This window comes from Phascolarctos cinereus, unplaced genomic scaffold, assembly GCF_003287225.1.
Source record: "Phascolarctos cinereus isolate Bilbo 61053 unplaced genomic scaffold, phaCin_HiC Scaffold_4;HRSCAF=312, whole genome shotgun sequence".
In the NCBI taxonomy this organism is placed as follows: domain Eukaryota; kingdom Metazoa; phylum Chordata; class Mammalia; order Diprotodontia; family Phascolarctidae; genus Phascolarctos; species Phascolarctos cinereus.
Genome location: NW_027555847.1, coordinates 676,128,497 through 676,141,728, shown reverse-complemented (window position 1 = coordinate 676,141,728; position 13,232 = coordinate 676,128,497). Strand labels below are relative to the sequence as shown.

General features: G+C 45.7%; 1 protein-coding gene across 1 annotated transcript in view; it reads left to right on the top strand.

The window, feature by feature from the left end:
* Window positions 1-13,232, top strand: part of SCAMP4 (secretory carrier membrane protein 4) — a 79,700-nt gene that overhangs the window by 57,936 nt on the left and 8,532 nt on the right. Inside the window, 1 exon segment of the mRNA XM_078154121.1 lies at window positions 3,548-3,649. Within this exon segment, the coding sequence (XP_078010247.1) occupies window positions 3,548-3,649 (102 nt within the window).

The following is a 13,232-nucleotide window of genomic DNA, read 5'->3' as shown; positions in this document are numbered from 1 at the left end:
ATGCCCTCGCCCATTCTTTTGTAGAGTCTAGGGAGGCATAAGTGTATAATATTGAATATAATATTAGATTTTTTTTAATGTATTGGTCCATTTTGCTGAATTTTTATTTTTATTTTTTAAATTCTTGTTTAAAAGGGATGACTTTCTGGGCAAGGGAGGGATACAGATCAAAATTTAGGCCATGAAAAAACAACAAAATTTCAGTACAAATCTGTTTTAGGAAAAAAAACCTATTGTATTTCTCCTCAGTGCCATGTACCAGAACTTGGACATAATACATGCTTAATAAGTGCTGAGTAAGTGATTGAATAAATAAATGAATGAATTATAAAATGTTCTTTAGAGAAAGAGACTTCAATGATTAGTGACTCAGTCTGTAATTAGAGTCTAGTTTTTCATCTCATCGCTGATGTTACCCTTGCTGCAACTGAGCAAATATTTATTAAGCACCTACTGCGTACAAGGCATTGTGCTAGTTGCTGGAGATACGACAAAAATGAAAAACATCCTAGGAGATCGACTTCTTTCCTCCCTGCGCAAATCCTGCTTCTCCAGCTGTTTACCCCTCATATCATTCCCCTTTCTTACTAAGCTTGCATTTCTTCTCATCTCTCGGCTGCTTCTTTAATGCCTAGAAGGACAATCACGTCTCCCCCATTATCAAAAAACCTTCCTTTGATCCATCCATCCCCAGTAGCTGTTATCCTGTCTCTCCTCCCTTTTGTGACTACATTCCTTGAGAAGATCTTGGCAACTTCCTTTTCTTTGATTCTTCTTAATCCTCAGTATTCTGGCTTGAGGCCTCATCATTCAGCTGAAATGGCTTTCTCTAAAGCTACTATTGATTTCCTAGTAGTGAAATCCAGTGACCTTTTTTCAGTCCTCATCCTTCTTGACCTCTCTGCATCCTTTGACTCTGGTGACCACCCCCTTCTCCTAGGTACCCTCCTTTCTCTGGCTCTTTGGGGAACCCTGCCCTTTCCTGACTTTCCTCTTCCCCAAACGCCCTATCACAGTTTTTCTTGGTGGATCATCTTGGTCACCCCAGCTGACCTTGAGTGTCCCTCAGGCTCTATCCGGGGCTCTCTTCTCCCTCTAGACCCTTTCATTTGGTGCTCTCATCATGGTTTCAGTTATCATTTGTATGCAGATGATTCTCAGATCTGTTTATTCTGCCCCGGCCTCTCTCCTGCTCAGTTCCAAGGCAGAAAAGAGTGCTTGTGGTCACTCATAGACATGGGCCAGGAAAGGAATAAACACCTCGCCCCTTATCATACCACCTTGGAAGAACGAAAATTTACAGGTCCCTAGAAGTATCTCTGAAAACAGCTGCATAAAACCCCTGAAGCTTGGGACAGTACATTCTCCACACTGGAAGCAGACCCCTACCTTAACAAGGAGTTTAAAACTCAAGTAATTGGCTGGGATCATGAATAAACAAAGGTCCAAAAAAAGTCAGACCATAGAATCTTTCTTTGCTAACAAAGAAGATCAAAACATACAACCAGAAGAAGACAACAAAGTCAAAGCTCCTACATCCAAGAAAAATATGAATCCATCTCAGGCCATGGAAGAGCTCAAAAAGGAGTTTGAGAAACAAGTAAGAGAAGTAGAAGAAAAACTGGGAAGAGAAATGAGAGTGATGCAAGAAAATCATGAAAAACAAGTCAACAGCTTGCTAAAGGAGACCCCAAAAAATACTGAAGAAAATAGCACCTTAAAAAATAGCCTGACCCAAATGGCAAAAGAGGTCCAAAAAGCCAATGAGGAGAATAATGCCCTAAAAAAAATTGGCCAAAAGGAAAAGGAGGTCCAAAAGCTCACTGAAGAAAATAATTCCTTAAAAATTAGAATGGAGCAATTGGAAGCTAGTGACTTTATGAAAGAAGCTGTTCCTCATCTCTCTTAATGCCAGTGCCTTCCCACTTCCCATCTCCAGTTGACCCTTATCTGTCTTGTATATGTACGTTGTTGTTTACATCTTGTCTCCACCATTAGTTTGTAAGCTCCCTGAGGACAAGGGCTGGTTTTGACTTTTGTAATTTCAGAAATTAGCATAGTTGTTGAACATAGTGGGGCTTAATAAATGCTTGTTGACTTGACTAATAGAACACATATTTTACTGCCTGAGGACAGGGGCTCTTTTTGCCTTTCACTTAGCATATTTGATGGAACATAGTAGGTGCTTAATAAATGCTTGTTGACTTTCCTTGACTAATAGGACACACATACATACACACACACACACACACACACACACATATTATATACATATACAGACTCTTTTTCAAATCCTTGTCCAGAATGTTGCCTCTAAAATAATTCCTGTACCTATTTGATGAATGTCTTAGGCAGTATATGTTCTGTCAAAGCCTGGGCCTAAAGGATTGATGAAGCTACATGGCCTTAATAATTTAAAGGGCCTGCTTATCCCTTAGTCACATGCTCATGGGAAATCATGTAAGACTGCATCCAGAAGGAAAGGAACTCTTTGGATTTGGACAACTGTTTATTCCCTTGGGCTTTTGTTAGTGACCTGGGTGTGTCCCCACGGGAGGGACTGTGGAGAGCTGCACCTGTATATGCTTAGAGAAAGCTTGTGTGTATGTTTAGTGAAAGGGCTTTTTTTTTTATTATTATTTGCCTCACTGATTCAATCTTTCCAGATAATGAATTGACATTTGGGTCAGGTCTGCACCTGGCCAGAGGCAGTCTATTTATTCATTTAACAATCATTAACCACCTATTACGTACAAAGGTTGGAGTTCCGGTTGGATACTGTGGCTACGTTTAAGAGCCACTTTCCCACACTAACAATGAAATAGTACTTCATTTCACAGATAAGGAAATGGAGGTTCTTAACTTTTTTCATGTCATGGAACCCCTTTGGCACTGTAGCAAAACCTGTAGATACCTCCTCAGAATGTCTTAAAATAACATAGGTATGATTACAAAGGAAGCCAATTATATTGAAATACAGTAATCGAAATATTTAAAAGTAAGTTCATGGACTTAAGAACTCCTGAATTAATAACGGTAGCTAGCATGCATGCATACATATATAGAGAGAGGGGAGGGAGGAGGGAACGCTATGTGACTGAGATGATGCTAAGTGCTTTTCAAATACTATTTCATTTGATCTTCACAACACCGTGGGAGGTAGGTGGTGTCATTATCCCCATTTTATAGTTGAGGAAGCTGAAGCAGACAGAGGTTAAGTGACTTGCCTAGAGTCTTCCTGACTCCAGGTCCAGCTACCTCAGTGCCTTGCTAGTAAGGAGCCGAGTTGAGATTAGCACCTGGCTCTGCCTCGATGTCTGGGGCTCCATTCTCCACTCTTCTTTTGGATGGTCACATTGTGTGCTCCTCCAGCCATTGATCTCTGTAGCCCCTCTGAAACACAAATGCAAAGCTCCCCCACCCCCTCCCAGGTCATCTTAGTCTCACCCTCTTATTTTACAGATCAGAAAACTGAAGTTTTAAGTGACTGACTTGACAGCGAAAAGCTAACAGTAAAAATAGTTGTTTGTCTTGTGTTCTCTTGCAGGGCTGACAGCTCTTTTAATTTTATGGCCTTCTTCTTCATCTTTGGTGCACAGTTTATCCTGACCATCTTTCAAGCAATCGGTTTCCCCAAGTGGGGAGCATGGTAAGCAAAATTCTTCCAGGAATTTTTCGAACATTTGAATGATGGCATTCATTCCCTTCTGAGACAGTAGAAAAGGGAGGCCAAGATGGTGAGGAGTCCTGAAATCAGAATGATTAAAAGAAGTGGGAGTATTCAGCCCGGAAAAGAGGGACACCGGAGAACTGTCTTCCAGAAGTGGAGTGGTTGCATAGTAGAAGAAGTCTTGTTCTCTGTGGCTCCAGGCCCCCTTCCTCTCTTGTGGCATCAGGGTTGGGGGCAATGTAGAGAACACTAGGATTTATTTAAATGCTTTACTTGCCAACAGTTAGTTTTCCCTGACAGCTAAAATTCCCTTCTGTCTCAGAGATCCTGGAATGATGTTCACTACTAGGGCTGGCCTTTCCCTCTTCACATCCCTGCCACGCTCCCACGCAGCGATCCTCCCTCTCACACAGTGGCCCAGAAGGCCCTGCCTCAGTGACATGGTTCTGTGCATGCTCAGGCCCAGTGTCTGGGGAGCAGACCCCTTTACTGTTCTGGGCACAGTCTTACGGTACTTGTGTATTTGCCGTGCATTCAGCCTCGTCAGAGCCAGCCCTCTGAAGGATGACTGGAAGGTCTTTTGATTTGATCAGACCACAGTGGCAGGGTTGTCTTTAATTCTAGGTGTATGTGACCCTGGGCAAATCATTTTAACCTTTTTGTCTCCATTTCCTCATCTGTAAAATGAGGACAATAGTAGCACCTCCTTCACAGGGTTATGGAGATGATATTTATAAAACACTTAGAACAGTGCCTGGCACACAGTAGGTGCTATGTAAGTGCTACTTCTTGTCATTATTAGTGGTGGTAGTGGTAGTAGTAACAGTTGTAGTAGTGGAAGTAGAAGAAGAAGTAGCAGCTGCTGATCCCATACTCCCGAGCCAACCCTTCCCTACTCCTTCTCAGCCCTCCAATTCCACTGGTCCTTGGGAATCATTAACAAACTCTCCTTCATCTTAGGTTTCTTCCTCACATTCATCCTGTCTTCTATGCCCTCAGCACCTGGATCTTTCCAGATTCTCTGTTCCGTATCACCTTGCGCCCCTAACCCCTCCCCCAGTGCTGGGGCTTCTCTCTTCTCAAGGAGGAGCTAGTCTCGCCTCCTGGACACTGGTGATACCCTACTACTTTTCCTCTGCCTCTCTGACCGTTCCTTGTCTGTCTCTTCTGCTACTTTATCAGCATCCTCCCATGCCCTGGTTTTCTCTGCTAGGGCTTCTCATCAGCTCCCGGGGTCTCCATTTTCTCCTCAGTGCTCCCTTCTCCTGAACTCCTGCCTGACATTGCCCATTGCCTGCTAGCCATCTCCAGCGGAACTTCTCTTCCGTACTTCAGAACTCAGCACCTTCGTCCTCCCAATGTGCCTGCTGGTCTTGAGGGGCCCACCCTCCTCCCGTTTACTCAGGCTCCTAATCTAGGCGTTATCCTTCAGTCCCTTATCCGCTCTGGAGATGGCGGTGATATCTCCTGTGCCTGCAGCCTTCTCCCCATTTATGGCATTGTCACTCAGGTTCAAGCCCTCGCCACCCTTCACCTCAAGTGTCATGACAGCTTCCTGATTGTCTTCCCACTTGGAGGTTCTCCCATCCTCTACACAGCTACAGATACAATCTTCCTAAGTCAGGGGTCTGATCATGTCATTCCCCTTGCCCAGAAGTCTTCCAGAGGTCCCCATTGCCTGTAAAATAAAATCCAAGCCCAGCCAGGTATTTAAGACATTCCACAGCCTGATTGCAGCCCCACTCCCCAGTCTAGCTTTATTTCACAGTTTGCACATCTGGCTTGAGAAAAACGAAAATTGACTGTTCCTGAAATAAATCATCTCCCACCTGCATTTATTTACCTAAACTGTGCTTTGTGCCTGGAGTGTGCTCCTTCTGCTTGTCTGCCTCTCAGAATCCTTCTCATTCTTCAAGTCTTCACTCTGGCACCACCTCCCTCACACAACTTTCTTCCTTCCTTCTCCCCCTGTTCCACATTGTTCATGTTTTCTCCTTCCTCATATCACCTTGCCTTTTCTCATTTGAGTAGCTGAAGCTTCCTGCACATGGGGTAACATAAGCTCCGTGAAGGCAGGGATATCTGACTTTTTCGTTATAGCCCCAGTGTCTAGCTCAGTGCATTGGACGTGGTCAGTGCTCTGTTGCAAGAGTTTTTTCCTCCCCCAAACTGAGAGATTGAGGAGGTGAGAGTGACAGGCAAGATGGTTGCTAAAAGAAAGAGGGACCTTGAAGCATTTTTTTAATGTACAGAAAAAGAGAAGTAAGCACAGATAGGTGGGATAACTCTGAAGTGCACAAAGTGTGGCAGAGCGAGCCATACTGAAGAAAGATTTGTGGTTTCATGTCCTGTCCTCTCTATTCTGCTTTGTAGAAGAAAGCACTCACTTATTTGGTGTTTTAAGTTCAGAATTTTAAAAATTCGTTTAAGATAGCAGGTACTTAATTAATGTTGACAGTTTGAATTGAACCGAGCTAATCAGTCAGTCTTGGGCTTCATTAAGCTTCCAGGAATAAGGAAGTGATGGTCCCTCTGTCCAGCTTCAGGCAGACCATAGCCTTAGTATTCATTGTGCTTAGCTCTAGGTGGACATTGAGAAGCCAAATTCACGTCCACCTGAGTAATGAAATAGAAATGTGTTGATAAGGTGCCTAAGATGGCCTGAGCCCTGGGCTCATCACAGGAGATACAGTTGGAAAAGGGAGACAGTCCCTGCCCTCCTGGGGCTCTTGTTCTTAGCAGAGGAGACAACATGTAAAGGGGGGTTCTGATTCACCCCATGGGGCCTCTCAGCTTCCTTCTAGCTCTGAGAGTCTAAGCTGCTCTGTTAGAGGACAGCTGGTTAGCCTTGGTCATGACCTGCTGTGTGCATGTCCTCACAGGCTGCCCTCTAGAAGCTGGGAAGACAAGCGCACCGTGCTGTCATGCAAAAGTGATGATGCTGCAGAATATAAAGAAAAAAAGGGGGACTGGGAGAAGCCTAACTCCTGGTCAGGAAGAAGAACCTCACAGAGGCAGGCTTGAGAGGCAGTATTGTGAAGTTTAAAAAAAAAGGGAAGGTGTCAGGAGGCCTAGGCTGGACATCAGCACTGCCACTTCTGCTGTACCCATGGCCTTGGGTACATCGCTTCCCTCTCTGGGCCTTAGTTCATCTGTACAGTGGTGCTATGTACCAGGAGGAACCAGCTAGGGCCTGGCCAGTAGTCCCCTTTTCAGCCTCAGCAAGTTCTGTAAGCCATCTTCCAAATGGAAGAGGGATTTTTTTTTTAAAGGCATTTGAGGTTAAGTGACTTGCCCAGGGTCACACAGCTAATAAGTGTCAAGTATCTGATCTGAGGCTGGATTTGAACTCAGGTCCTCCTGACTTCAGGGCCAGTGCTCTATCCACTGTGCCACCTAGCTGCCCTGGAAGAGGGATTCTTGTCTGCTTCAATTTACTGATGTAATTGCTGCTTTATAAGGCACTGCAATAAAAAAACAATGAGGAGTAATAGAGGCAGCTGGGTCATACAGCGGATAAGAGCTCTGGGCCTGGAGTCAGGAAGAGCTGAGTTCAAATCCAGCCTCAGACACTGACTAACTGGGTGAACCCAGGCAAATCGTTCCACCTTTGCCTGCCTCAGTTTCCCCAACTGTAAAACGAGGATAATAACAGCCCCTCCCTCCCAGGGTTGTTGCAAGGTTCAAATGAGGTTATAATTATACAGTATTTAGCCCAGTACCTGGCACATAGTAAGTGTTACATAAGTGCCAGCTATTATTATTATTACTCAGAGGATAATTGTAAGGAAGGGACTGTATTTTTTAATAATTTCCCATAAACTTTTACATTTATAAAGTTTGTAGAATATGCTTTACTAAAAATATTTTAGAAAGTAGCCACAGAAATGTGAATTTTGTGGTTATTATTCCAATAATAAAAAGGATGGTATAGTATGGCTAGACTGGAGGTGGGCATGTGCCACATATATCCAGGGACAGACAGATTTGTCTTTGCTTTTCACATCCCATTAGACTCTGAGGCAGTCTACAATCATTTATTAAGATCTGCCAAGGAGGAAGCGATCCCTTCTTTCAAGGAGCTAACCTTGTCATGAGGGGAGACAGTCCACCAAAAAATGAACACCCTTTCTATTTGCTCTCTTACTTATCAGTTACAGGGCTGGATAGTTTGGAAGGAGAGAAGCTTCCTATAAAAGGTGGTACTTGGGCCAAGCCTTGAAGGAAGAAAGGGATTCTGGCATGAGGGATGGGGATTGCAAAGGTGTGGAGATGAGAGATGAGGCACCGAGGGAGGCACAGAGGCTGGTTTGGCTAGATCACAGAATATGAGAGGGTCAGTAATCTGTAAGGAAGCTGGAAAGATTGGTTGGAGCCTGGTTGTGTTGGGCTTTAAAAGCTAAATAAGTTTATAGTTGAACCTATGGTCAGTAGGAAGCCACTGGGATTTGTTAATCCTAGGAACGACATCAGATCTGCGCTTTAAGGAAATTACTTTGACAACAGGCTGGGAGAGGCTGGAGACAGACAGGAGTGAGGAGGCCAGAGGTGGTGGGGTCTGAGCTAATGTGACAGCTGTTCGAGGGGAGAGGAGGGCACCCACCTAGAGATGTGGGGGTGGGAGAAATGGGGAGATTCAGCAAGGGATTATCACAGGGGAGTGCCCCTCCAGGGTGACAGTGATGGCGCCTTCAGAAGGCCTTGTTTCATTCATAGTTCGTGTGTGTGTGAGATATGTGTCTCCAGAATATCCACCTTGGAGTGTCCAATAGGTAAGTTGTGACAGAAGCATGAGGAGAAACTAAGGATGTGTATATAAATCTGAGTCATCTACACGGAGATGATAATTAAACTCGTGGGAGCTGATAAGGTCACCAAATGAGAGAGAGAAGAGAGCCTAGGACAGGGGCCCCTAGGGAATACCCACGTTGGAACCAGGAGAGAGTTGAGTGTTATTGTAGTTCAGTTGTTTAAGTCATGTCCGACTCTTCATGACCCCATTTGGGGTTTTCTTGGTAAAGATACTGGAGCAGTTTGCTATTCCCTTTTCCACCTCATTTTACAGATAGGAAACTGAGGCAAACAGGGTGAAGTGACTTAACCCAAGGTCACACAGCTAGGAAACATCTGAGGCCAGATTTGAACTCAGGAAGATGAATCTTATTTTATTTTTGCTTTTGGGCTAGGCAGTGGGGTTAAGTGACTTGCCCAGGGTCACACGGCTAGGAAGCATCAAGTGTCTGAGCTCAGATTTGAACTCAGGTCCTCCTGATTCCAAGGCTGATGCTCTATCCACTGAGACACCCAGCTGCCCTGTCAGGAGAGAGTAGTATCACAAAATCCCAGATAGGATAGAGGAACCAGGAGGGAAGGATAAAGTTTAGTGAGAAAAGGAAGGAAAAGGAAGAAAGACTGAAGGGGTGAAGGTCTAGTGAGGGTTTGGGGTTTTGGGGGTTTTTTTTAAGGCTAGGTGGAGAAATAGGTATGTTTGAAGACAGTAGAGAAGGAACCAGTGGGTTAGGAAGAAGTTAAAGATTAAAGGGATGATTGAGGAGGTATACAATAGCCATCACAGTCTGAATGAGATGGAAAATTTTAATGGAGTAAACTTCTAAGGAGGAGTTGGAGTTAGTAGCAGCAAAAGGAGAGTCTGGAATTGGCAGTGGGTAACAAGGAATGTTCCAACCTTCCCTCCAGGATCAAAGTGTGTTTGTGTATGGAGGGGGAGGGTGAGGGGTGGCATGACCAGTGCTGGAGAGGATGGCCAGAGGTGTAGGGTCATCTGGGGCAAGGGAGGCCTCCCTCAGAGCAGGTAGATGGGAAGAGGGTGAGAGTAAGAAAGTTTTGTTCACTGTGGTATGGAAAATGCAGAGGAAATCAACAAGTAAGTGAAGAAGTTGACCACATACCTACTCTGTGCTCAGCAGCCAGGACCTTACAAGGAGATAGACTGGTATATAAGACAGTCCCTCTCCCTCAGGGGCTTCTGGTTTTGTTGAAGGAGAAAAGACTTAAATGTATGGAAATTTAAATAAGAATATAATATCCAAATAACGGCACAGCAGTAAAAGAGATGTAATTAGGTTGTAGGGCATCATAACCTACGTCTGCCTTGGGTTATTGTCCAGTCCAACAGCCGCTAGGTGGTGCCTGTAGTGCACAGAGGGCCAGGCAGGAAGACTCATCCTTCTGAGTTCAAATATGGCCGCAGACACTTCCTAGCTGTGTGACCCTGGGCAAGTCACTCCACCCTGATTGCCTCAGTTTCCTCCTCTGTAAAATGAGCTGGAAGAGGAAATGGCAAACCCTTCCAGTATCTTTGCCAAGAAAACCTCAGATGGGGTCACAGAGGGTGGAGATGACTGAGCAACAATCTGTCAACAGACCTGTGTTAAGTGTGTCACTCACCATCCACCGTGTCCATCAAGCTGTCTTAAACCAGCCCCAGTCCACAAGGTTTTCCTGCTTGAGTTCTCATCGGTTTTATAGGATATAGGGCTAGAAGGTCGTCTTAGAGATCATCTAGTCCAGCCTCCGGATTTTACAGAGGAAGAAACTGAGACCCAGACTTGGTGTCTTCAAACTTCACGTCCTCTGCCTCCAGACCTGCCGCGCTTTTCCTATTCTAGTCTCTCTGTGTTCTCATTGTTGTCAGATTGTTTCTCTCCCCAGCCAGAGCTTTGGTGGGGCATCTTCCCCAGCCTCCAGCACAGCGTGCTGGGGTTCAGAACGCATTTAGGGATTGTCGAAGGTGTGGTCCAGGGAGGGAGCCTGGTCTGAGAAACGGGACACTTGGTAAGTGCTTCAGTCAGTAAGCATGGAGGCAGTGGCCCTGTGAGGCGTGCTCCTGAGCTGCTTCTGCTCCCTGGGCCTCGGCCTCTTTTATCTATCAGATGAGGGGATCGAACGTGATTGTCTCCAATGCCATGGGAGCCCTGACATTCTGTTGTAGGCTTCTGGTTCTGCTCGACCACGTGAGCGGATGAAGACTTGATTCCAATTGAAAGATGCCTGCTTAGAAATGACTGCACTATTTAAGAATTGGCCACTAGAGGGAGGGAAGGAGCAGAATGCAATTGCTGGCCTTCTACTCCTTCTTGCAGATTCTACTGCTGAAAGAATCCCTGCCTTCTGTCCTCTGTTGGTCTCCAGATTAATCATAAATTTGAATTGCATGTGTGCCAGACACAAGGGCAGCCATTTAGTTTTTAATTTTATTACCAAGTTGACTAGATGATTTATAAAAGTCTTTTCTGTAAGAGTCAGAGGATCTGGGGTCAAATTCTAACTTGGCCACTTATTTGGGACACATTTTCCCCACCTATAAATTGAATTGTTTGGACTTAGATGGCCTCCGGGCCCCCTTCCAGCTTTACATCTGTGATTCCTCCCTTCTGGTCAGGGTGGTAAGACACGTAGGGATAAGAATAATACAGATTAGAATGCAGTTAACTGTACAAAGAGGAAGTAAGGGCAATCAGATGTGAGAAAGCCCCTTCCAGCCCGGAGGTGGATTTATCCTTTGAAGTTGTCTTGCTTTGTGTAGCAGCCCCTCTAGATGGTTCACTCAGTAGACACACCCTGTACAAGGCGCTGCTAAGACTTTTCTGTGGGAATGAGATAAATGAACAAGAAACCGAGAGGAAGGGGCCTCAAAAGTCTTTTACTCCAAAATGGGCCTGAATGAGAATCCCCTGTGTCCCTGGGCAGGTGGTCATCTCCAGCCTTTCTTTGAAGTCTTCCAGCTCTCTGTGGAAATTTTCCCTTGTATCTAGAGGAAGTCTTGTCTGTTCTTTTCAGTATTCCTGTTCTGCCTGCTGGGCCAATCTTTCTTCCTCAGTACAGCCCTCCTAACTGCCCAGAAGCAGCTGTCCCCTACACACACACACACACACACACACACACACACACACACACACACACATCATCTCCATATTAACTATCTCCCATTCCTTTAGCCTGTCTCTGTGTGGCAAAGTCTCTCATTGTCCACCTGGAAACACTTTACTTTATTGCCATTCTTCCTGACGCACTCATAATGAAACCCAGAACTCCAGACGACATGGTCTTACTAGGGCAAACACTAGTGGGGATGTCTTATGCTTCTGGGATGCCTGCTCCATCAGTAACCAACCTTTTCCTTTCCATTCCTTCCATTCTCTGGCTCCCTCCTGACGACACGGCCACCCTTCAGCACTAGATGTACTTTCGCTCACCCCTCTCCCCAGCCCCAGATACAGTCTCAGGTGGCTTCTTCGGAGCACCAAGCTTGGGCTTACAGCTTGCTGAAGTCCCTGGATCTGTCGCCTAGCCATTTGAGCAGGGGATGGTCTGACTCTAAGTTTAAGGCTTTACGTGTGTCCTGTTAAATTGCACTTTTTGAAAACCTAGTTCCTGCTTTTAAGAGGCTTACATCCTAGTTAGGGAAAAGAAAACAGGACATGAATAACCATGATTCCAGACAAAAAGAAAAGGTGCTAAAAACTCTGTCCAAAGGGCTATTTCCTGTGGAGGAACCTTTCCATTTTATTCCATAAATATTGTATTGAGTTCCTACTACAAGAAAGAAAGACACTGTCCTGGGTCCCAACTTTCAGAGTGTGAATGTGCCCAAGAGTGAATGAATAAGCTAAGGAAAAACATGGAGGATACAAACCCAAGCAAGCAAGACAGCTCTGCCCTCAGAGAGCTTCCACTCGGATAAACAATACGTCTAGAGGAGCTTGGCCAGAGAAGTCAGGGTGAATGGAGGGTGGAGTCCTAAGGGGTAATTGGTAGCCAGGGCCTTACCTGGAAAGATAGTTTTGACCAGGTTACTGTCCTCAGAGATAGAATTGAGGGGAGTGTTTGCATGTCTGGCTGTCAGTCAGTCAGTGACCCGGAAGTGATCACTAGTCAGGGCCCAGGGTCCCAGAGGTGGAACCTTTGATTCTGGGTGCAGGTGGAGGCTGGAGAGTAGGTGGCATAGCGTGGAGATGGCTAAAAAGAGCCAAGCAAACAATGAGGAAACCAGGTCCCCGAAAGTGATTGGTGACTGACTTGTCCAAGGTCTCCCCACTCTGTGCAGACTCCCGATTCCCAGGCCGGTCTTGCACTGGGCCTTGACAGGAGATGGATAGAAGTTGGGCAGGCAGAGAGACTAGTGGCTTGGAATATGCAGCATGACAAAGGTGGCTGGGCAGGAATGAACAGGGTGATGAGAAGACTTTCCTGAGTAATAGGCAGGATCCTGAAAGGCCTGAGAGGTAGCTTAACTTGATGACACCGCAGGGGATGGCTCTCAGAGGCTGGGCCCGGGAAGGGTAGACCAGGAGGTGATTGTTTGTCTGTCACCAGAGGGCCTGCCTCATCAGGTTCAGAAGGCCTTCCCCACCCCCCCACCCACGGGTGGAGAGCGCTGGTGCTGATGGAATCGCATCTCATTGGAGTAATTGGGACCCTGGAATGTTTCTGAACCAAAGAGTGACAAGATCAAAACCATGTGCAGCACCAGCAAGGGAGGGGGCCTCTTCAGGTGGGAGGGGTTGAGGCCTGTGCTGGCATTGGAGCGAAAGCAGGCGTC